Genomic DNA, 25154 nt, shown 5'->3' with positions numbered 1-25154 from the left:
CTGGAGACTAAGGTGCCCCTGATACAGGCCATGGTATTTGCAATCGCTTGTTATGCATCAGAGAGTTGGACAATGACTAGGGAGGACAGAAGGAGAGTGGATGCTTTTGAGCTGTGGTGCTGGAGAAGAGTACTGAATGTACCATGGACTGCCAGGAAAACAAACAGATTCATCTTGGAGAGGATTAAACCAAGCTGCTCCTTGGAGGCAAGGATTCTGGGGCTTCGTCTGACATACTTTGGACATGTTGCCAGGAGGGATGTGTCCTTGGAGAGGGACATCATGCTTGGGAGGGTGGAGGGACAGCACAGGAGGGGAAGACCCTCTATGAGATGGATTGATTCGATGACTGGGGTAATCGGGATGGGTGTGTCAGAGGCAGTGCGGTTGGCACAGGATAAAGCAGGGTTTAGGGCTTTTGTGCATAGGGTCGCTATGAGTCGAAAACGACTCGACGGCACATAACAACAACAACAACAGGCACTCAACCTGTCTAAACACAAAGATTCACAGGATGTTTTCTACACGTGTGACAAGACCTCTGGGCATATTTATACAGAAACTTCAGACTCAAATTTAACACTATTTGTAGAAAGCAAATGAAGACAGCATTTGTTTTCTACTGCTGACCTCAGAGTTCAATGCAACCGTATATTTACCTAATCCTGGAGATAAAGTCATAGCTATGAAGAAACTAACAGCTTTTCCATCCATATAAATAAATAACTGCTTTAAATTTATCTAGTCCTCTCAATATATATATTTGAACACAACATGACTCAGTTTAAGAAGAAAGATAGACCTGAAAGTATACTGTTAATCCAGAAGATATAGAATCCAGGATCTCGAGACATATATACAAGTTTTAAAGTTCAGTAAATCAATTTTAACTTTATAACTAAATTCTCCCAAGAATTCAAAGAGGCCTGTTTTACAAAGTGTAAAACCAAATTGCTCCTTAGAGGTAGGGTTGTCAACCTCTGGATGACATACTCTGGGCATGTTGCCAGGAGGGGCCAGTCCTTGTAGAAGGTCGTCATGCTTAGAAAGGTGTAGGGACAGTACAGAAAAGACCCTGGATGAGATGCATTGACCCAGTGACTGGGGAAATGGGATAGAGTTTGTCAGAGACGATGAGATTGGCTCAGGTTAGAGCAGAGTTTAGAGCTATTGCTTATAGGTTAGCTATGAGTTGCAGGTAACTCAATAGCACATAACAACAACAACAACAACTAAAGTCTCAACAATGTTGGCTTCAGTTACGTCTCAAACACAGAGTTCACTGACAGAGTGGGTTCTGGCTCATATCGATGCTATAAATCTTACTAGGAAGAGATTGCCTATCTTTCTTCCTTGATGTGGCTGGTGGATTTGAACCATACAAGATGCTTAGCTTTTTGTTCAACATCACACTTTACACATCACAGATTACATCAACAGAGCACCTTCAATTGTTGTTAGGCACCATCAAGTCAAGTACAACTCACAGCAACCATATGAATAAAGATCTGAACCCCGTCCTATCCTGTGTCATCCTCAAAATTTCTCAAATACTTAAGCCCATTGTTGAAGTCACTGTACCAATCCATCTCACTGGGGGTCTCCCTCTCTTCTGTTGACCTTCCACTTTTTCAAGCATGATGTCCCTCTTCAAGGGATAGCCTCTTGAAGTGGCGTGCCCAAAGGATGTGAGATGAAGTTTTGTCATCTTTGCTTCCAAAGAGCACTCTGGTTGTACTTTGTCCAAGACACATCTGTTCGTTCTTTTCGCATTCCATGGGATAAGGTGTGCCTGGTTCAGGCTGGTCTTTTCATTCACTTGCTATGCATCTGAGAGTTTGACCATGAGTAAGGATGACAGAAGAACTGATGCCTTTTAGTTGTGTTGTCAGAGAAGAGTACTGATTATTCCATGGACAGTACCTTTAGTAAGCCCTGGGAAAACATAATCTCATTTATGAAACAGAGGAAAAATACTATGATTTATTTGCAACATATATTGAATATATCTATCCACAAAACTCATCACTAACATAAACTTATCGCTATTTCCAATCCTATAATATTGTAATATTTTACTGATTTTCTATTCTAAAATACTTTATACTATCAACAGATTACTATATATGTGCTCAAATGAAACTTATACATAGACCAAGAAGGTGGAGTCTGAACAGAACAAGGGAATGCTGCATAGTTTAAAACAAAAAAAAAAGAATGTGTCATGTCAGGGTTGTGTCCTTTTTCCATATCTACTCAATCTGTATATTAGGCAAATCATTTTGACAAGCTGGACTACATGAAGAAGTATATGGAATCAGGTCTGGAGAAAGACTCATCAACACCCTAAGTTACGCAGATAACACAATCTTGCTTGCTCAAGGAGAATTTGAAGTACTTGTTCTAAAAGATCAAAGACTACAGACTTCAATCGGGTTACATCTTAACATCAAGAAAATAATAATCCTCATCATTGTACCAGCAGGTAACATCATGATAGATGGATAAAATTTTGAAGTTGTTAATTACTTCATTTGACTTGAATCCACAATCGACACTCACAGTACAGCAGTCAAGAAACCAACAGATGTGAGCATTGGAGAAACCTGCTGTCAAGGATTTCTCCAAAGTACTTAAAAGCAACAATGTCAAGACTGGTGCTCCTGACTCAAGCCATGGTCTTTTCAATTACTTCCAATGCATCTAAAAAAATTAGACAATGAATAAGAGTGACCAAAGAAGAATCAATGTCTTTGAATTGTGATGCTGGGGGAAAAGTACCAAATATCCTATAGATATAGACTGTCAAAAGACTAAACAACTATGTCTTGGAAAAAGAGCAACCAGAAGTTCCTTAGAGGGATGAAGGGTGAAAATTTGTCTCATATGTTTTGAGCATGTTGTCAAGAGGGCCAGTTCTTAGAAAAAATACATGTTGCGGAAGGTAGAGAGTCAGAGAAAGAGAGGAATACCCTCAACAAAATGGATTGGTATAATGACTGTGACAATGGGCTGAGCATATTCAGAGATCACGAAGAGGGTGAAGGATAGGGCAAGGGTCAGATCTGTTACTGACAGAGTTGCTATGAGTCACAATAGCACAATGAGGCACCTAACAACAATAATCATGTATGTTGTATAGACATTCAAAGTTCTATGTAAATGTGTATTGGTTAAAACTCATAGTATTAACTTTTGGTGATAGAGGGATTCAAGTGATGCAACCAATTACTTTATCAATACCATACTGGGGAAAAGGATTTTTGAATACAGAATTTATACTTAGTTCAATGAATTCTCCATATTTATATGACTCTTATAAAGATATACAATGATGCCAAATAAATTTTAGAACCTCTAAGTGGCACAGTCAGTTGCTAACCCAAAAGGTCCATGGTTTAAGCCCTCTCAGAAGCCCACTCAGAAGAAAGTCCTGGTAATCTATTACTAAAAACTCCACGCAGCACCATTCTACACTTACACTCCTGGGGTTTGTATGAGTCAGAACTGACTCAACTACAGGACTAGTGTTCTCTGGGTTAAGAGAGAGCATACAGTTGGTTTACAATATATAACTAACACACAGCTATTTCAAATTGCAACTGAGTGGTTAATAAAGGGCAGAAGTAGACAACAGGGTCTACAGGAATTACTTAGGAGAATAAAAAAATACATTAGAACTACTTGCAAGATCAAAGAGAGTAAAACAAGAAGCCTTGGCAGGAAGCTTGTTAAACATCCCCTTCAAAAAAACAAAGGTAGGCAACCCTCAAAGCCCAAAGTCACGCATAAGTGACCTTCACTTACTGTATCCAAAACCAAGCCCATTGTCATAGAGTTGCTCTGACATGTAGGCTTAAGGGGAAATGATCATTGTGCAAGGTCCTTGTAAAAAAATTTCAATTCACATGGAGTCAACTCAGTGCTCAAAAAAAATAAAACTGAGATGTTTCCTCAAATTCAATGAACTTATTATTGTCAACCACCACATATCTTTAAACGAAAGGATGTCCCTATACAAAGGTACTCGTTTTAAAATCTAGGATCTGTGAGAAAGTCCCTCTCCACTTCGAGCCCATACTGTCCTCTTGGCATGCTAACTACCCCTTAGAAGGAGAACAAGTGCAGGTATGTCATCACGAGAGTCCCCAGACATAGTTCTCTGAGTGCACCTCTCACAAAGCCAAAACTCTGGAGGATAAGCTGACAAAAGACCTTATCCACACTTCATAGGAAAGTTTCAATATTTATCAGCCTAAAATCTCCTTTATTTAAGCACCACCACCCTGGCCCAGAATACTTATATATTTGAACTAATAACCTAAAATTCCTATTTTGATCAAGTGTGTTTAGTGATTCTAATAGTCTGGCAGATTTAGTTAGTTCTACAATTACACTAGGCTGCATAAACATGGAAAGTGTGTTAGAATATCTGATTTTATAAATGGATTCTGAAAGAAGTTATGTAAAATCACCAAAAACTCTTGCACAGAAGATACCAGTAAAGATAGTAGAGAGCATCTGTTGCAACATGTTATATTTAAAGCTCATTTATTGAGAGTTCAATCTTAAATTAGTTTTATAGTAGATTAGAAAACAAGCAAGATATGCATACTATACATAAAAAGTTGCCTTCTGTTGATCAGATATTATAATTAATCTATTTTAATTAATGTTATGTGTATGAATGAAAAACCAGTATGATTTATACTTGGGGGGAGGTGTATGTGTGCCGTTAAATCAGATCTGACAGGTACAGGAGGAGATTGTCCCTCCTTCTTCAGCAGAACATCTGGTAGATTCAAACCACGCACCTCTTGGATTGCAGTGTAGCTTCTTGCCACTAAACCTCCAGAGCTCACCTGATTTATTCATTTTCACTCAGATAAAAAGAAAATATTCTCTTCCAAGGGAATTCTGAAAACATCATGTTTTTTACACAAATAACATTTACGTTACATGTTTTCACAAACTATACATACTAGTTTTTTATGCAGGGTATATATGTTTTATGCAAAAAGATGTAGTAGTCTAATGTTCTGATTCTCCTTAACCTGTTAAGATGATAATTACAAAATAAAATTTGAGAGAAATTCAAATAAAAAGCTAGTTAGTTTTTTAGTATTACTTAGGGTAATAAAAAGTATCTGATGCATTAGTCATTATCATAAACAAACATCATTTACATTTCACCACTTAGTCCCTATATTCCACTTAGCATGCAATTTTAAACTCAAGTTTATTTCTTGGTAGGCAGGAATCCAACACTAAGTTGTAAACTATGAAACAGCAGGTGAATTTTCAAATTCAAATATGGTAAAAACTTGGAAATTTTAGTTCACTACCATATTTCTCTATCTTTCCAAGAGCTCTTACTCCAATGAAGTTGGTCTAATTAAAATGTTTGGACTGCTAAGAAAACAAACAGATTCATCTTGGAGAGGATTAAACCAAGCTGCTCCTTGGAAGCAAGGATTCTGAGACTTCGTCTGACATACTTTGGTCATGTTGTGAGGAAAGACCGGTCCCTGGAGACAGACATCATGCTTGGGAGGGTGGAGGGCAGGTACAGGAGGGGAAGGCCCTCTGGGAGGTGGATTGATTCCGTGACGGGGGCAATCGGGTGTATCGGAGACAATAAGATTGGCACAGGACAGAGCAGAGTTTAGAGCTGTTGTACACAAGGTCGGTATGAGTCGCAAGCGACTCGATGGCACATAACAACAACAACAAGTGGTAGAGTTGTGCTGACAACCCGAAGAAGGCACATGGTTCAAATACACAAGTGGCTCAGAGGCAAAAAGACAGGCAATTTTCTCCTTCAATTTACATCCTCTGAAAACCCACTGGAGGGTCAGCTATGAGTCAGTTCCAATTTCATTAAAGTATGCTTGATTCCAGCCATGCATGGTCTTTTCAATTACTTCTCATACATATGAAAGCTGGATAATGATTAAGAATATCAGAAGAATCATCAATGCCCTTGAATCATGGTACAGAATATCCCCAGGGACTGCCAAAAGAACAAACAAGTCTATGTTGGAGGAGGTGCAACTAGGATGATCCTTGGAGGCAAGAATGGAAAACCTTCATTTCACATATTCTGGGTGTGTTGTCAGGAGGGACCAGACCTTGGAAAATGACATGCTGGGAGTCTTTGGAAAAAGGTATGCTAGGAAAGAGAGAGGGTCAGAGAAAGAGAGGAAGACCCTAAACAAGCTCGACTGACACAGTGACTCTGACAATGGACTAGAGCGTATCAGAGCTCACAAGGGTGGCAAAGCATAGGGCAGATGTTTGTAGGGTTGCCAAGAGTGGCAGTTGACTTGATGGCACCTTATAACAACCACCACCTCCACAAAGGTATGTTTAAACTTCATGTAGCTCATTTCCTTTCCCCCACTGAGTATAACAGTATAAAACATGCTGCATTCTTAAATACTGAACTTTTGTTTTGAGATTTTTTTTTTAAGATCTTTTGACATTTCTCCGTAAGATTGTATGACCAAATGGTCAAATTTCATTTCAAGTGATAGATAGTAAGAAAAATTCCTAGGGAGAAATATCTATCTTCATCTCATCATTTTCTTACCAGTATTAAACTTTGTTAAGAAAAGAACCACATCATGTCAGTGTGATTTTATATGAGTTTTATTTTTAAAATAGTTTCTCTTTGTTAGATGATGCAGAAAGAAAGAGACTAGTGATTCCTTTAGCCATTCTGGCAATAGTCGGTGATGTATACAAGGCTTCATTCATTTAGAAAATATTACAAGATCAATAACATTCTAGACACTATATTAAAGAATGGAGAAATAAAGATCAACTAGTACAGTTCCCGTATTCAAGGACTTTACAGTCTTGATACCAAAAAGTCTTCAAAAATCTCAAAAGAAAAATTCAAACTTTAAAAAATGCAACATGTCTTGCAATGTTATGATGAGCAGGGGAAAAGAAATGGTAGACTACGTGAAGCTTAAAAAAAGAAAGTTTAATGAAGGAGATGTCTGTTATTTGGGCATATGGTGTTTGGGTCTCTAAGTGTTACCTCCTAAGCAAAGATCATACTGCACACCACAGCAATTTCCATCAAATGCGGACATAGAACAGCATACTGCTTATTGATGAAGGTGTCTTTCCTCCTTCCACACCTGGGAATGGAGTTGATTCTTATTCACATTAGAACCACGTGTGGGATTTTAAATAAATATATAAGAAGTGGATGGGTCCCTCTTTCATATATTTGGTCCTCAGTGGGCTTGGGCTAGACACAAGCAGAGTGTAGGTTTCAAAAGCTCCCCAAGTGATTCTAATGGGCAGCTATGACAGAACCACTAATAATTCTCTCCCGCTCTGTCAAATCTCTTAAATATAATCCCATTTACTGATCACCTATTGGTCCCAAGCACTTCGCCCATGGTAGTTTCCTTTTACATCCCAAACTACTCAGGTTTTCTTTACCTTGAAGAACATAAATTCCACCACTATGGCTGCACCCTTTTAAACAGTGCAATGTGGCTCCTTTCCTTTGACAAGAGGAACATAAAGATGACAACATGGAAAATCCAAAAAAATCCTTTCTAGTAAGCACCCATATACTCTGCGGTCTAAAACCATGTAATAACATCCTAAAAAATTAACTGAATCATGAACTGGCTGGTTATAAATCTGAAAAGTTGGTTTCTAAGCTAGTGAGAAGCTCAGCTTCACTGTCCAGATTATTTAGTGGTATGTCCTAAATCCACATCATGATGAGAGTTGAAGACCCTTAGTAACAGTAACTGATAAATTGCATTGTCTTCTCATGATGCTGAAACAGCAATTTTGCATTGTATCACCCTGTTAAGTCACCTGACCATGAACTAACAGGTGCTAACGACATCAAAGCATTACATAAGCATACCCAAACCACAATCTGTCTGGCCACATCATGCACGGAAAAATGCAAGGATTCTGCTGACAATCGCCTATGAGAAGTCTGTTTCACTACAAGTTGCTCATGGCACACATCCCACTCATGTTGTGGGCCAAGCTCGAATGCCATCGCCCCAGAGCCTCTCAAGCTTGCTGGTCCTGGTATTGTACTAAAGAGGTGAAGTATGACAAGCGCTAAGCAGTACAGAAGTTTCATCTCAGATCTGAACAAGGGGCCTGACATGAAAGGGAAAAATATAGGACGAGTATAGACACTTCAACTTGTACAAAACTCTGGACTTCTCAGCAAACATTACCAAACTTCCTGCTTCCGGGCAGCTCATTATTTGGTTCAAGTCTTCGCATTCCTTTATTAGTCACGATCCTTCAGAAAGGCATGAAGATGCCCTATTGTTTTAGTATGGGGCTTTTCCCCCCCCTACGTTGCCTGCTAGATTTAGGGGAAATATTATCACATGAAGCACCATCCTAGTTCGTGCCGAGGAGGGGCTCAGATTACTATGAATCCTCCCGGTAATCTGAGCAGAAGGGGTCTGTCACATTTACTTGAAAAAATAAAATAAAATAAAATCGTTGCAAACAGAGCATCTTCCTGCACTTTTCTTATGTCGTTCTATATACACTGAAATAAACAATGACAAGAACTTGGCGTTTCTGCAGAAACTAAGTCTGGGAGAAAGCTGGGAAGACCAAGACGGGTTGGGGGGAACCCCCAAAAGGAGAAAAGGAGACCCTCATCCCTGATGGTCACTGGGGTTTCTGTGGCCCCGATCTGGCCTCGGGCCCCATAATGTCACTAGGCTCAAAGGCAGAGAAAGAAGAGTCACAGACTGGCGGAGAAAACAAGGGGGAGGCACCTCAAAAATACTTATCCTTCCACCCCGAAGGTGCAGGCTGGCCCGCAGAGCGGACCCTAAAGGAAAGCCCTCGTTCCCGGGACCCGTCACATTGTCCGGGCCTGCAGGGCCTGCTAAAAAAAAAAAGGGGTGTGTGGGGCGAGGAAGGGCAGGCTCTGTTCCCTCTTGGCAGGCGACGCAAATGAAAATAAAGCAAGTTCTCACTTCCTGGTCGCCTTCTCTCTCCGAAGGCCTCCCAGAAAAGGCGGACCACCAGGGAGCAGGGGGCTCCCCGAGGTGCAAGTGGGGCCCACCCCAGCCCTGCACCTCCCGTCCTCGCCCTCACCCTCCTCCGGGCCTTACACGGTGACGTGACCGGAGCCGCGGACCACCACCGGGTCCGGCGAGTACTTGAGCAGCTGCTCCTCCAGGGCCCGCTCCTCGTCCTCCTCCTCTTCGTAGATCTCGTCGAAATCCGCCATCCTGAGCCTCCGACGCCCCCCTCCCCGAAGGGGCCTGACTCCGGGAAGCCGGGGCGGGGGTCCCGGCTGGCGAGGCGGCAGGGGTGGAGGGGAGTTGCTGCCACCGGCTCAGAGGCCGCTGAGTTGGCTCGAGACTGTCTCCCGGCTCCGGCTACAGAAGAGACGGGATCCCAGGCGCCGCCTCAGCCATCCCCGTCAGCAATAACAACAACACAATGTCAACAGCCGCTCGGCCTCGGGCCGACACCGCCACCAGCACTAACGCTGCCGCCGCCGCCGCAGCAGCAGCAACTCGCAACCACAGCAACAGCCCCAGCCACCCGCAGCGGGAGCAGCCGGCTGCGACATCGCGAGACTTCCCGGGAGTGCGGCCGAGAGCGTGGGCGCAGGGGCGGGCACGCGCACGGGGCGGCCTTCGCGCGCTCCCAGGCCACCTTCGTGCCTCGGCTCCCACCGCCGGTGGTGCCTCGGGCGCGCGCCCACCCGCGACACCGCGCAGCTCAGCCCTCTGGCCCTGGAGTGCCAACTAGGAAGAGGGGCTGATAGGCGCACCCGAAGGCCTGACCCTGTCTCCTCCCAGAGCAGTGCGTAGAGTGGATTCTACCCAAAGTAAACTCTTAACCAAAACCAACACAATTAAAAGCCCTGGAGGGAGTGGAGAACATATTGTGTGCATGATAGCCATTTCAATATGCTAACTTTGTTTGTCATCCCATTATTAAATCTCTTAATTTAAAAAGAAAAAAACTAAGCAAACAAGCTCACAATTCATTGTTCTTTAACCCGACTCACCTGACTCCTCATCAATTTTTCAGAGGTTGTAAACCGTAAGGGAAGAGATTGCTCATCATTCTCCCACAGAGCAACTGGTGGCTGCAAATGGTTCGCCTCTGAGCTGACAGCACAACTCTATTCACCAGGTTCCCAGAGCTCCTCCTTTCCAGAAAAATCGTAACAACTGTATCAATAAACAGCACCATGCTAAGTGGAGAAAAAATTGACGTTATTGAAGATTTCATGTTACTTGGATCCACAATCAACACCCAGAGAGATATCAGTCAAAAAATTTAATGAAAAAAAAAAGAAATTAAATAATGTACTACAGTGGGTAAGTCACCTGTAAACTATTTCTTTTCAATGATAAAGGCAAGAAATGTAAAGAGAAAGAATGTCAGTTTGAGGACAGAGGTGTTACTGACCCAAACCTTGATAGTGTTTTTTATTGCCTACTAAGCACATAGGAAGCCCTGGTGGGTTAGAGCTAAGGAACTGAGCTTCCAACCCAAAATCAAGCAGTTCCAATCCACCAGCTGCTCCACAAGAGAAAGAAGGGCAGTCTCCACCCTTGCAATTTACAGCCTCCAAAAATCCACTGAAGGGTCAGTCAGTTATGAGTAGGGTATGATTCAGCCAGTACATAACAATAACAATATGCATGATGAAAGTAAGACATTAAATAAGGAAGACTAAAGAAGAGCTGATGCATTTAAATTGTGGTGCTGGCAAAGACTACCGCAAAGGCTGCCAGGAAAACAAATCTGTCTTAGAAGAAGTACAGCCAGAATGTTCCTTAGAGTCAAAGTTGGCAAAACTTAGTCTGACACACTTTAGATAAGCTATCAGAAGGAACTAGCTCCTGGAGAAGGACATCATGCTTGGAAAAGCACTTGGAAAAGTGGAGGATCAGGGGAAATGGTGATGACTCTGGGGGAGATGGATTTTCACAGTGGTGGCAACGCTGATCTGAAGCACGGCAGACAGAGGCTGGGAGGCTGGTGCAGGACTGGGCAGTGCATCATTCTGCTGTTCATGAGGGTGCGATGAGTCAGAGCTGACTCAAGGACACCTAACAACAGCAGCTGCATTACCAACTTGCTGGGAAGATTCCATCCATCACTGTCCAGTTGACTCCAATTCATGGCAGCCCATGTGTGTCACAGAAACACTATGCTCTCTAAAGGGTTTGGCATTTATGATACAGGAGACACAGCACTGTCAGATCTACTTCCAAAGGTCACTTGGGAAACCCTATGGGTCACAGATTCAACAGCAACAAAAACTAGCAGCCCCTAGAGAAGCAGATCACCAGGCCTTTCTTCCATGTCACTGTTAAATTAGCTTGAATTGCCAACCTTTAGGTTTCCAGCTGACCACACAATCACTTGTTCCACCAAGGGATTTGCTCAGACGATGAAATGTCTTTATACCTGTGAAGTACTTAGAGCAATGCCTGGCACACAGGGCAGTACTAGATAATTTCTAAGGCCTCACTTAGGATGCTTACAGATTACTTGTGTAGATTGTAGCAATTACTGTGTTTGTGAAGTTCTTGGCTGGTTTTGATGCACATAAATAATGAAATATTTATTTCCCTAAGAGCTCAGTAAGCAAGGAGAATATCACTTCTTGCTTAGCTTTAGAGATGCTAAGTGAATTTCCCATGATGCCAAAGGTTAGGTTTTCTAGAGAAGCCAAACTGTGGTGATAGGACTTTTGAAAATGGCTTTTATATCAATTTCCATAGCTCAGTCTGGGAGCATGATCTCTAACTGCCTCAACTGGAGACACGTTGTTCACCCATTTGTCAGTATCTTCAACATCATCAACAGCTGTGAGGCCATCATAAGAGACAGAGCAAACTAACCTGACTGTGGAGAGACTGTGGTGAAGGGTAGCTTGATGGAAACCTGGAGATAGAGCCAGAGTTAAAGTTTCCACTTTTTGGACAATTGGAGGAAGAGATGTGACTACTATGAGGTAGTATTTGCTGGATGATTGAGGAAACCAGAGGTTTCAGCATTTGTGTTCCTGTACTGAATTTGGACTTTCACTTGTTGACTGAGCAGCTGTCTGAAGTAATTGAGGAATTGTGCCTTGTTGTTAGTCTGATTTGGGATTGCTGGACTAAACCTAGACTTTCACTGTCTAATAGCCTTTACCTTCCCCTGCTTCAAACCCAGCCTGTTTCCCTAATAAACCCCACAAATTTTGTAGTGAATGTCAGACCTGATGATTGGTATAAGTGGTTACAGCAGAGTTGGGAGCCATGTCTGACCATGTGGCTGTTATTTGTGTGCCGTGGAAGTTATTGGTGAGGACGGTTTCTTTTAGTAAAGCTAGTAGATGTCAGACTTGGCCTTCCCCACATTATCTATGCTGCATTTGCTCCCTTTACACATATACACACATACACAAATTAAAGAGATTTAGCTAAAGGAAATGACTTACATGCTAGAAGATTCTGACAAGTCTTACATACATGGCATGTAACTTTGGAAATTGACAAATTCCAGGTGAGTCAGGGAAGACAGGAAACAATGAAATGATTTGTCATTTTCAAGGTTAAGATCAAGCAAAAAGCAGGTCAACTCTGAGGCTTCTTCCCATACTTCACTCAGGTCATATCCTTATGGAAACGCCCTTCAAACAGTTGACTGCTAATAGCAAATCCCACCAAGGAAATGACCATATTACAACTGACAAACTAGAGAGTCATAGGTAGCCAAGTTGATACACAACCTCAAGTATCATAGTTCACCCCTTGTCAAGAGGGCACTTGTACACGCATCTTCTTTTTTTTTCAAATAGAATTTTTTATTAATTTTAATGAATATTTACAGAGATTTTGGATTTCCATTCATTCATACACGCATCTTCTTAAATGTTGTTGTTGTTATGTGCCGTCGAGTCCCTTGCGACTCATGGCAACCCTATGTACAACAGCCCTAAACCCTGCTCTATCCTGTACCAATCGCACTGCCTCTGACACACCCATCCCAATTACCTGAGTCACTGCATCAATCCACCTCATAGACGGCCTTCCCCTCTTGCGCCGTCCCTCCACCCTCCCAAGCATGATGTCCCTCTCCAAGGACCTGTCTCTCCTTACAACATGTCCAAAATATGTCAGATGAAGCCCCAGAACCCTTGCCTCCAAGGAGCAGCCCGGTTTAACCCTTTCTAGGATGAATCTGTTTGTTTTCTTGGCAGTCCATGGTATATTCAATACTCTTCTCCAGCACTACAGCTCAAAGGTGTCAATTCTCCTTCTATCCTCCTTGGTCATTGTTCAACTCTCTGATGCATAACAAGTGATCGCAAAGACCATGGCCTGTATCAGATGCACCTTAGTCTCCAGAGAGACACCATTGCTCTTTAGTACTTTGGAGAGGTCCCTAACAGCAGACTTTCCCATGGCAATGCGCCTTTTAATTTCCTGGTTACTGGTGCCAAGAGTGTTGACTGTGGAGCCAAGCAAACTAAAGCTGTGAACAATCTCAATCTCTTCACCATCCATCCTGATGCTGCCAGTTAATCCAGTGGTGAGAATCTTTGTCTTCTGAACATTGAGCCTCAGTCCATACTGAAGGCTGCAGTATAGAATCTTTAATAATCATAAAATCTTACATGAACCTAACATGCTTACACCCAGAAATGCACTAGCCCAAATTATATTTTGTAAGTAAAAGATGCAAAATATTTCATAAACATATACAAGGCAGAAATACTTTGAACAATTACAGTCCTCATTTCTGTCATTGATTACATGGTTGTAAATTGGTATTTTGAGCTACCTTCTTTCATGACCCATTTGGTATTTCATTTGCTCTCAATGAGTACTTCAGGCGGCCATGCTTCTTTGTCAGGTAGGATGACACAAATTTTCATTCCTGAAGAGTTTGAGCTGTAAGTAGTCATGTCAGAATCAAGTTGCTGTAATTTCGCATTAATTTTAATCACAGGGCATGGCAGTACAAAGAAATTGTGTAAGGAATCTCCTATATTCCAGGTATATCCATCTGTACTTACATTGTTGTTGATTGCCTTTGAGTCGAGCATGACCCATAGTGACCCTATGAACAAAAGGCCTGAAACCTTTCTATAACTATCATCATTTATCAAAGTTCATTGAGTTTCCAGAGGCATGTTGTTTAGGAAGTGGATGCCACTCCTGCTTCCAATACGTACATTGTTGTTGTTGTGTGCCAGTTGAGTTGCCTGCGACTCATAGCAACCCTATGTACAACAGCCCTAAACTCTGTCCTATCCTGTAACAATCTTACCATCTCTGACACACCTACCCCCATTACCGCAGTCACTGAATCAATCCATCTCATCGAGGGCCTTCCTCTCCTGCCCTGTCCCTCCATCCTCCCAAGTATGACAGCCCTCTCTAAGAACTGGTCCCTCCCTGCAACATGTCCAAAATATGTCAAAAGAAGCTTCAGAATCTTTGCCTGGCTTCACCCTCTCCAGGACAAACCTGTTCATTTTCTTAGCAGTCCATGGTATATTCAATACTCTTCTCCAGCACCACAGCTCAAAGGCATCAATTCTCCTTCTTACATTCGATAATACCAATCTAATTTCCCCTTGATAATCAGAATCAATGCCACAGTAACTCCCCTCCTTTCCTATTGCTCCAGAGTCATGGCCATTCCAAATTGGTCCGGCGGTATTCTTAACTTCCAGTGCATTGGAATCAGTCTTGTGTCTCTGGGTTGGAACTAAGACTTCTAGACCTGGAAACAGGAAGCAATAATTTTCTGAGTAGGTCATGAGAAGTAATAGTGAGTAAAGTCACTCTAGTATTACTCTTGATTCAGGTGCAGAGAGTCCTAGCTATTGAATGAAGAGTTGTAGAATAAAATTTAGGGTATTACCCGTGAAGAGACTCATTGAATGGATAATAATTCCATATATTGAACTCTATGTTTAGAGTACATACAGCCTTCTGCAGAACATTGCTCCTACCCTGCAAAGTTTTGCCACCTATCTGTAGTTGCAATGTAGTTGTGTCTTTAAAAGGCCATCTCATTGACCTATCAAATCAGTTGCTTTAGGATTGTAAGTAAGACCAGTGAATTTCATGAATATGGGTCCATTGCCCCTTATCATTTTTTGTGAAGCGATTTCCTTAGTCTTAGGTGATGCTGTGTTTGGTACTATGTTGGCGGACAAGGTATTCTTGAAGTCTAGAGATGATAGTCTGGGCAGAAGCATTGCATGCAGGGAAGGCAAATACATGTCCAGAATAAATATCTATTCCTGTAAGAATAAAATACTGCCCTTTTCATGTTGGAGAGGATCAAATGAAATCAACTTCCCACCACGTTGCTGGCTGATTATCTTAAAGAATGGATAAATACTGGGGACTTAGAGTTAGCCTCTAAGCTGGTAAACTGGCCATTCAGCAGCTGATCTCACTGAGAGGAAGTCTATGTCACTATGTAATCAATGTGTAAGTCCATGTGTAATCTCAATCTCTGCTACCATGACCATTTTGTTCATGACTCAATTGGGCAATGGCAGGAGAGGCATACTGGTTTCCACAGAACATATCCCCTTACCCACTTGCTCATTAAATTCTCCTCTGCCACAATAACCTTTCATAAACACTCACATAAAATATAAATATCTTCATTTCTTTGGCTCATTCAGAGAAGCCTATCCACAAACGTCCCTATATTTCCTTGTCAACATTTTGCACGTCCTTTTCCTTCCAAGTTCCTGGCCATGCAGCTAAACCATTGACTGCAGCTATATACATTCATATATCTGGTCATTTCTCCTTCTAAGCAAAATGTACAAACAAGTGTACTGGCTGATGCTCTTCCCACTGGGACAAATTTTTTTGACCACTGTCCTTCATGAATGTCCCAGAAAGGGGTTGTGACATGGCTGTCATCTCTGTTCACTTCCCAGTGGTGCTTGTGTATTATATAGAATCATTGCTAAACCAGGTATAAGTTTTTTCTTCCTCAGTCAACTGATCATGAGGAACTTCTTATGAGGCTATGAGAGTCACCCGGCACAGGCACTTGGCCTCTACCATCACAGGGTCCAACCAGCCCTAGTATAGTTGCTGTTGTTTATTTACCATCAAGTCAGAATCAACCCATAGCAGATCATCCAGTGGGTTTTCAGAGGCAGTAATTCACACAGGAGGAGATTGCCAATCTTCCTCCAGGAGAGCAGCTGGTGGTCTCGAACCATGTACTTTTGCACTGGCAGCAAATTCCTTACCATTAAGCCTCTTAATTATAGTATTGGAAACTTTGAGGTTTTTATATGTTATTCTTGGGCTGTGACTTGGAAATCCAGGTGAACCTAATCCAGGCCATGATCTTCGCAATTACTTGTTATGCTTACCTGGACATTGACTAAGAATTACAGAAGAAGAATTGTGCCTTCGAGTTGTGCTGCTGGAGAAGAGTCTTGAACATAGCATGGACTGCCACGAAAACAAATAGTTCTGTCTTGGAGAGAGTAAAACCAAGTTTCTCCGTGGAGATTAGGATTTTGAAGCTCTGTCTCACATAATTTGGGCACATAGCCAGCCAGGAGAGACAAGTCCTTGTAGAAGGACATCATGCTAGGAAGGGTGGAGGGACAGCACAGGAGAGGGAGACACCTGGTGAGATGGATTGATACTGGGACAATGGGGGTTGGTGTGTTGGAATTAGTAAGACTAGCTCAGGACAGGGCAGGCTTCAGAGCTGCTGGTCATAGGTCCCTATGGGTCACAGGAGACTCGATGGCACATAACAACAACATCTCTTTCTTCCACCACTCTGTTTAATGTAAGTCTTTCTCATTGCCATTGAGTGGGAGTAGACTCACAGCTGACCTTCCAGAGTATTCAGAGACTAAACTACATGAGAGGTGACTGCCCATCTTTCTTCCGAGGAGCAGTAGGTGGATTTGAACAACCTGCCTTGGGGTTAGCAACGCAACTCATAAGCCACTAGATCACCAAAACTTCCTAAAGTAAATACAGTCAACCAGAATGTCTCAACCTGAAAAAATCTGTGGAAAAGAGTTCACCTTTCTCTAATGCTTGATCTATTGGTGGTGATAATTTTTTTTATTAATATTGCCATCTCTTCAATGGATTAGCAGAGCTTCCATTACTAATGGAAGTGGCGTCATCAGCACCACTAAGACTAATTAAACTTGAGAACTGACTTAATAAGCTGATCTTTATAATTTTGTTTCAACAGATTGACTGTTTGTACTAAATGTCTTAGAGTTCAAATCCACCAGAGGCTCCATGGAAGAAAGATGGGGAATCTATCTCCTCCCATTGTGAGTTACAGATTAAAAAAACAGATGGAAAATTACTATGAGTCAAAACTTAATCAATGGCTTGAAGATGGATGGATGGATGGATGGATGGATGGATGGATGGATGGATGGATGGATGAGAGAGAGAGAGATCACTCACTCTGGTAGCCTAGTGGTAAGAAGCTGTGCTGCAATTCAAAAGGCATGGAGTTCAAATCCACCAGCTGCTCCACAGGAGAAGGAAAGAGAATTTCCTCCTGTGTACCTGAAAACCTGCAGGAGGGTACACAGCAACAAGAGAAAAGACAAACAAACAGACGATAGGTATATATACATACACAGAGAGAGACATTTGTCCAGTCAGAACCAACACATAACTGACCTCCAGTGGGTTTTTATAGACCATAAGCCACACGGGAAGGGATTTCTCATCTTTCTTTCAGAGCAGCTGGCGAATTCAAACCACTTGTCTTTGAGTTAGCAACTCACTACCAATAAAAGCCTCCCTCAACAGATTGGTAGCTCATAGCAAATTCTACCAAGCGAATAATTATACTACATCAAACTTCAAGAAGGAAATGCCCATACCACAATTGCCAAACAGGAAAATCATGGGCCATATGACATTTACCTTTTTTTTTTTTAGGTCTAACCCACTGTCAAAGTCAGTTCCAGCTCACAGTGATCTTGCAGGACAGACTGGAACTTCCAAGGCTGTACATGTTTATGGAAGCAGCCTGCCTCATCTTGCTCAGTGGAACAGCCAGTAGACTCAGACTGCCAGTTGTTTTGGTAAGCAGCTGAATTCTTTAACTATAGCGTCACCAGAACTCTATTTTTAGAACCAAAAATAAAAACTGAGCCTATTGTCATCAAGTCAGTTCCATCCCGTGGCAACCCTTCATCACTTTTCTGAGATTATGAGTCTTTACAGAGGAGGAGACTGCTTCAGCATTTTCCTGTTTAGCAGCTGGTGGATTCAAACCGCCAACCTTTTGGTCAGCACTTGAACATCAAATGTAATATATCAACAAGGCTTTTTGGAGTGTTGTTGTTTGTTTTGGGGTTTTTTTAGGACAATCATACCCATTTATTCCATTTGAAAAATTGCATTTGTACATGTCCACTGTCACAAAGGAAATAATTTTCTAAACCTGATGTTGTGTTTTATAGAATATATTTTAAAAAATTCTTTCTATGATTCATATATATTCTATTTATTATAATTTTCCGTGATTTTGTTCTTATTGAGAAAGTACATAGGAAAAACATCCAAGTTCAAGTTTTATATGTACGTGCAATGACATTGATCCCATTCTTCAACCACATGACTACTTAATGATCAAAAGCAGGGCTCCAAGTAAGTTCAGCTCTCTGGTGAGGGAAAGCCCCTGGATTTCCTTCTTGGCAGGAACCAGCAGGTAATGACTGCACTCGGGAAGAGGAGGAGCTTCCAACAAAAGAGTAAGAAAAAGAACAAGAGGAAGCAAGTAGGTACATCCCCAGTGTTCCCCCTGCAGCCCACACCCCTTATGCTATGAAGAAATATGGGCAATCTCTTTCCATGAGATTCACGGCCTCTGAACACCCACTGGAGGGCCAGCTTTGGGTCAGTTCTGACACAATGGTATATAACAACAAGAAACTATGGCCCAGATAAAGATTTGGTGCTTCCAAATATGGAAATTATCCTATAGCTGACAACTCTTCAAGGGCAGAGGACATCATTCACAGTGGCTTAAATCTCCAGCACCTTCCACAGTCCCTGCCACAGAAGACTCAATAAATATTACCTGAATTGCAGTATATTATTTTAAAAATACTTCAGACTCATTGCCTTTGAGTCAGAACGGACCGATAGCTGACCCTTCAGTGGGTTTTCAGAGGCTGTAAATCACACAAAGGAGATCTTTTTCCCATGGAGCAAATGGTGGATATGAACCATCTGTCTTTGTGTTAGGGCACAGCTCCTTAACCACTTCTGGCTGTTACGTGCCATCAAGTAGGAACTGAAAGCTGACCCTCCAGTGGGTTTTCACAGGCAGTTCAATCAAACAGGAGGGCATTGCCCATCTTTTCCCCATGGAACAGCTGGTGGATTCGAACTACAGTTTCTTACCAGTAGGCCACCCACTGGTGGCAATATAGTAATATTCCTACCTGGGCAATATAGTAATACTTGTACTATTTCCAGGAGATCATGAGTTAATTAGACATCAGAGATCTGCATGAACCTCACTCTTATTATTGGTTCTATGTGGGGAAAAATTTCCTGTATAATCTAGGTGGTGGTGGTGTTGTTATGTGCCGTCGAGTCTCTTGCGACTTATAGCGACCCTAGGTACAACAGCCCTAAACTCTGCTCTGTCCTGTGCCAATCGCAACATCTCTGACACATTCATCCCAATTATCCCAGTCACTGAATCAATCCACCTTATAGAGGGCCTTCCTCTCTTGCGCCGTCCCTCCACCCTCCCAAGCATGATGTCCCTCTCCAAGGACCTGTCCCTCCTTACAACATGTCCAAAGTATGTCAGATGGAGCTTCAGAATCCTTGCTTCCAAGGAGCCACCCAGTTTAACCCTTTCCAGGATGAATCTGTTTGTTTACTTAGCAGTCCATGGTACTCTCAATACTCTTCTCCAGCACCACAGCTCAAAGGCATCAATTCTCCTTCTATCCTCCTTGGTCATTGTTCAACTCTCTGATGCATAACAAGTGATTGCAAAGACCATGGTCTGTATCAGATGCACCTTAATCTCCAGAGAGACACCATTGCTCTTCAGTACTTTGGAGAGGTCCCCAACAGAAAACTTTCCCATGGTAACGCGCCTTTTAATTTCCTGGCTACTGGTGCCAAGAGTGTTGACTGTGGAGTCGAGCAAACTAAAGCTGTGTACAATCTCAATCTCTTCACTATCCATCCTGATGCTGCCAATTGGTCCAGTGATGAGAATCTTTGTCTTCTTGACATTGAGCCCCAATCCATATTGGAGGCTGCAGTCCTTGACCCTCTGCAGCAAGCATTTCAGGTCCTTCTCAGTTTCAGCAAGCAGGGTTGTGTCATCTGCATAACGCAAATTGTTGATAGATCTTCCACCAATCTTGACCCCACATTTCTCCTCATAGAGCCCAGCCTCTTGGATAATCTGTTCTGCATACAGGTTGAAAAGGTATGGAGATAGGACGCATCCCTGGCGTATGCCTTTCCCAATTTTGAACCATGCAGTGTTCCCTTGCTCTGTTCTGACGACTGCCTCCTGGTCCAAGTATAGGTTTCGCATTAGAACAAACAAGTGTTGTGAAATTCCCATTCTTCTGAGTCAGCCACAGTTTGTTATGATCCACACAGTCAAATGCCTTTGCATAATCAATGAAACACAGATAGACATTCCTCTGATATTCTCTGTTTTCAGCTAAGAACCATCTAACATCAACTACAATATCCCTAGTACCACAATCCCTAGCTCTTGATAACTCTCACTTGTCTAGGTATAAACTGAGGCTGCCTTATTTTTGCTCTTCCTACTTTGTTCTTCTGTCTCCTCTGAAAAAAACCCCTTCAGAGATAGAAAAAAGAGTGTGAGACCTGAGATCAAGGGCAAGCAGGTGAATGAAAATGAGTCAAAGAAAGGCTTTCCTAAGAGTAAATGGACTGATAATAATTTGACATAATAATCCCATGTCCAACTCCTAGCTTTCCAGGGCCCAGTTTGCAGTAAAATCCCCTCGCCCAATCACTTACGGGATAAAGGACACTTTTCACTGCTTCTTCCTCTGCCAGGTGTTTCCCTGCCCCTTGCTAAGGGCCATCCCTGCATGAATTCTCTTCTTTTTGAGGTCCCCTTTATACATTTGCCTCACACACTTTCACATTTACCTTCAGACCCAATGACTCAAAACCAACCAGGGTACGAAGAATATTCTGTCTCCCTCAAAACCCCCAAATCGTTGTTGTCCAGTGAATTTCGACTTATGATGACTCCACAAGTGTCAAGGGTAGAACGATATTCCATCGGACATTCAATAGCCAGTCTTCCAAAAGCAGATCGCCAGACCTTTCGGGGCACGTCTGGGTGGGCTCAATAACTATCCTTTCTGTTGGCAACTAATTGTGTTAGCAGTTTGCACCATCCAGAGATTCCAAAAAGAAAAAAGACAGGGAAATAAATATACAAACAAACTAACATGACAATGTCTCAGAGGCCCCATGAGGTTACTATCTTCAAGTAGTCTTAAATACAAACATTTCTTCTAGGTGTTAAAACATCTGAGTTCTGCCAGCACCTACCAGAGTGACCTAGGATAACTTTCTGAACCTCCTTTTCTTATGCTAAATTGTTGTAGTGGTGGTGGTGGTGGTGGTGATGTGCCATCAAGTCAGAACCAACCCACCTGACCCTCCTGCCAACTTTCAGAGGCAGTAAATTGCACAGGAGGAGATTGTCCGTCTTTCTCTATGGAGCAGCTGCTGGATTCAAACCATGAGCCTTTGGGTTGGCAACACAGCTTCTTATCCACTAGGTTATCAGAGCTCCCTATGCTGAATTAAATAAGTTAATTTTGATTTACTGGGGAAAATGGAGGGTCAGAGAATGAGAGGGCTCTTCAACAAAAGATGGATTGACCCAATGGCTATAGCAATGGCTTAAGCATATCAGAGATTGTGAAGATGACCTAGGATAAGGTTCAGACCTGTTGTTCATAGTGTCACAGTGATATGTAATAGACTCAATAGCACTTAACAAAAGCAACAACAACGAGATAATACAAGCAAACTCTCATTTATTCATTCATTTATTTATGAAACAAATATTGGATGGCTTCTATGAGCCAGATACTGTGCTGGAAAGTACTGGGCAGTGCTGAAGCACTGAGGGAGTAAACTAAAACTTTTTCTGTCTTCATTGAGCCCAAAGTCCCCTGGGAAAGACTAACAGATAATTATATAAGTAACTAATTAGAATTGAGATCAGTCCTGTGATGATGTACAGGGAATGGTGAGAGTAGTATGCAGACCTAACTAACTAACTTGGGGAAATCAAGAATTAGTCTATAAGGAGATGATATGTAAGTCGAGGAGCTAAGCAAAGGAATGGATAAAGAGAAGTAGAGAGAAGATATTAAGTCCCATGCCATGGCAGTAGTACGTATAAGGTCCTAGAGACAGAAAAGAACATGGTCCAAAAGAAATACAAACCAAAGTCACTGTGTCTTGGCCAGACTCATCAACAATCTACGTTATTCAGATGACACAACCCTGCTTGCTGAAACTGAGGGGGAACTGAAGCACTTGTTGGAGAAGATCAAAGACTGCAGCCTTCAATATGAAATGAAACTCAACATAAAGAAAACAAAGATTCCCGCCACTGGGATGATTGGCTGCATCATGATAGATGGTGAAGAGATTAAGATTGTTAACAACTTCAGTTTGCTTGGTTCCACAATTGACACTTGTGGTACCAGCAGCCAGGAAATTAAAAGAAAAATTGCATTAGGAGAGTCTACTACTAGAGACCTCTCCAAAGAGTTGAAGAGCAACAATGTCAGTCTGGAGACTAAAGTGCGCCTGATACAGGCCATGGTCTTTGCAATTACATGCTAATTGTAGATCCTGATATTAGACTGAAAAACTGAAGATTGTGGTGGGATTTTTCCTACTGTTGTACATATAGGGTTGCTATGAGTTGGAAACCAACTTAATAGCCTCTAACAATGATAGTGTCCAGTCTATCCAGTAAGCATCCTCTTCTCAAAACAGCATACAACCTTTTCAAAAAAATTATATCTTGGTTAATCCTATCTCTTTACTTTCAGTATAAGTATTGGGCTAAGCTGATCATATCCCTGTTACAGGGGTGGGCATAAATTTAGAAACCATGTGGTATTCTGGGTTCATAGTGATTAGTTTGAAAGAATCAGAGGCAATGAGACTCACTTTCAGACTTATAATTGAGAAAACTCAACCGTTTAGTGGACCTGACTTGCAGCTGCCCACTATCAGGTTTCCTGACACAATATATTGTCTGGGAGGAGATTGTCCATCATTCTCCTGCTAAGCTGTGGATCCAAACCTCCAAAGAAGTGCAGGCTTTGCCTTAGCAGTACAACTCCCCATAGACTATGCCACCAGGGTTCCCTTCTAATTGGGAAAGGAGAAGAGAAACATTTGACACACCAGTGGCAAAGAGTTCAGCATCACAACAAACCCAAGTTACTTCAGTATGACAAATTGACAGACCAGTTCTGTACCACTTAGAAGAATGTTCATCCTAAACACAATTAGTACCCTGAGGGCTCAACTGCCTTTTAAATACAAGGCCCACCCACAAGGTCCTGGTTGACTCAAACAAGAGGCTTCCAGCTCATTGTTAACTAAATCCTGAAAATCCAATCAGCTCACACCCAGCTGGGAAAAACAACAACAAAAAAAACCCCAACAGCAACCAAATAGTCCACACCCAACCCTTACCAAAATAAGAGAATCAACCTTCCAGAATCCAACCATTTCACACATGAACTTCCAAAGTGGAATTTTTCTTTAGTAATCCTCAACATTACAGATTATCCAAGAGGCTGGGCTCTATGAGGAGTAGTGTGGCATCAGGATTGGTGAAGATCTATTAACAATCTGCATTATGCAGATGACACAACCCTGCCTGCTGAAACTGAAGAGGACCTGAAATGCTTGCTGCAGAGGGTCAAGGACTGCAGCCTTCAGTATGGATTGAAGCTCAATGTCAAGAAGACAAAGATTCCCACCACTGGACCAATTGGCAGCATCAGAATGGATGGTGAAGAGATTGAGGTTGTTCACAGCTTTTTTAGTCTGCTTGGCTCCACAGTCAACACTCTTGGCACCAGTAGCCAGGAAATAAAAAAACGTATTGTGATGGGAAACTCTGCTGTTAGGGACCTCTCCAGGGTACTGAAGAGCAATGGTGTCACTCTGGAGACTAAGGTGTGTCTGATACAGGCTATGGTCTTTGCAAAAACTTGTTATGCTTCAGAGAGTTGGACAATGACTAGGGAGGATAGAATGAGAATTGATGCCTCTGAGCTGTGGTGCTGGAGAAGAGTATTGAGGGTACCATGGACTGCTAGGAAAACAAACAGATTCATCCTGGAGAAGGTTAAACCAGGCTGCTCCTTGGAGGCAAGGATTCTGGAGCTTCTTCTGACATACTTTGGACATGTTGTAAGGAGGGACAGGTCCTTGGAGAGGGACATCATGCTTGGGAGGGTGGAGGGATGGTGCAAGAGGGGAACACCCTCTATGAGGTGGATTGATTCAGTGACTGGGGTAATCAGGATGGGTGTGTCAGAGACAGTGAGATTGGCACAAGATAGAGCAGGGTTTAGGGCTGTTGTAGATATGAGTTCCAAGCGACTCGACAGCACATAACAACAACAATCCTCAACATCAAGAAAACAAAGATTCTCACCACTGGGCCAATTGGCAGCATCATGATAGATGGTGAAGAGCTTGAAATTATTGACAACTTCAGTTTACTTGGCTCTACAATCAACACTCTTGGTAGTCAGGAAATTAAAAGATGAATTGCATTGGGAAAGTCTTCTGCCAGAGACCTCTCCAAAGTACTGAAGAGCAATAATGTCAGTCTGGAGACTAAGGTATGCTTGACAGGCCATGGTCTTTGTCATTACTTGCTATATTTCAGAGAGCTGGACAATGACGAGAGATGATAGAAGGAGAGTTGATGTGTGCTGTGGTGCTGAAAAAGAGTATTGAATACGCCATGGACTGCTAAGAGAACAAACAAGTTCATCTGGGAAGCCAGGCTGCTCCTTGGAGACAAGGATTCTGAAGCTT

At 42.3% G+C, this 25154-nt stretch overlaps 1 protein-coding gene across 1 annotated transcript in view; it reads right to left on the bottom strand.

Annotated features, from left to right (window-relative positions):
- The window catches only part of CHIC2 (cysteine-rich hydrophobic domain 2), a 52035-nt gene extending 42441 nt beyond the window's left edge, over nucleotides 1-9594 (bottom strand). The window contains exon 1 of the mRNA XM_006898090.1: nucleotides 9135-9594. Coding sequence (XP_006898152.1) covers nucleotides 9135-9253 — 119 coding nt within the window. The 5' untranslated portion in view covers nucleotides 9254-9594. The remainder of the gene's footprint in view (nucleotides 1-9134) is intronic.
- Nucleotides 9595-25154: the final 15560 nt, after the last annotated feature.

Source organism: Elephantulus edwardii, unplaced genomic scaffold (assembly GCF_000299155.1).
Source record: "Elephantulus edwardii isolate Elephantulus edwardi_28Jun2011 unplaced genomic scaffold, EleEdw1.0 scaffold00220, whole genome shotgun sequence".
In the NCBI taxonomy this organism is placed as follows: Eukaryota; Metazoa; Chordata; class Mammalia; order Macroscelidea; family Macroscelididae; genus Elephantulus; species Elephantulus edwardii.
This window is presented reverse-complemented; position numbering and strand designations above follow the sequence as displayed.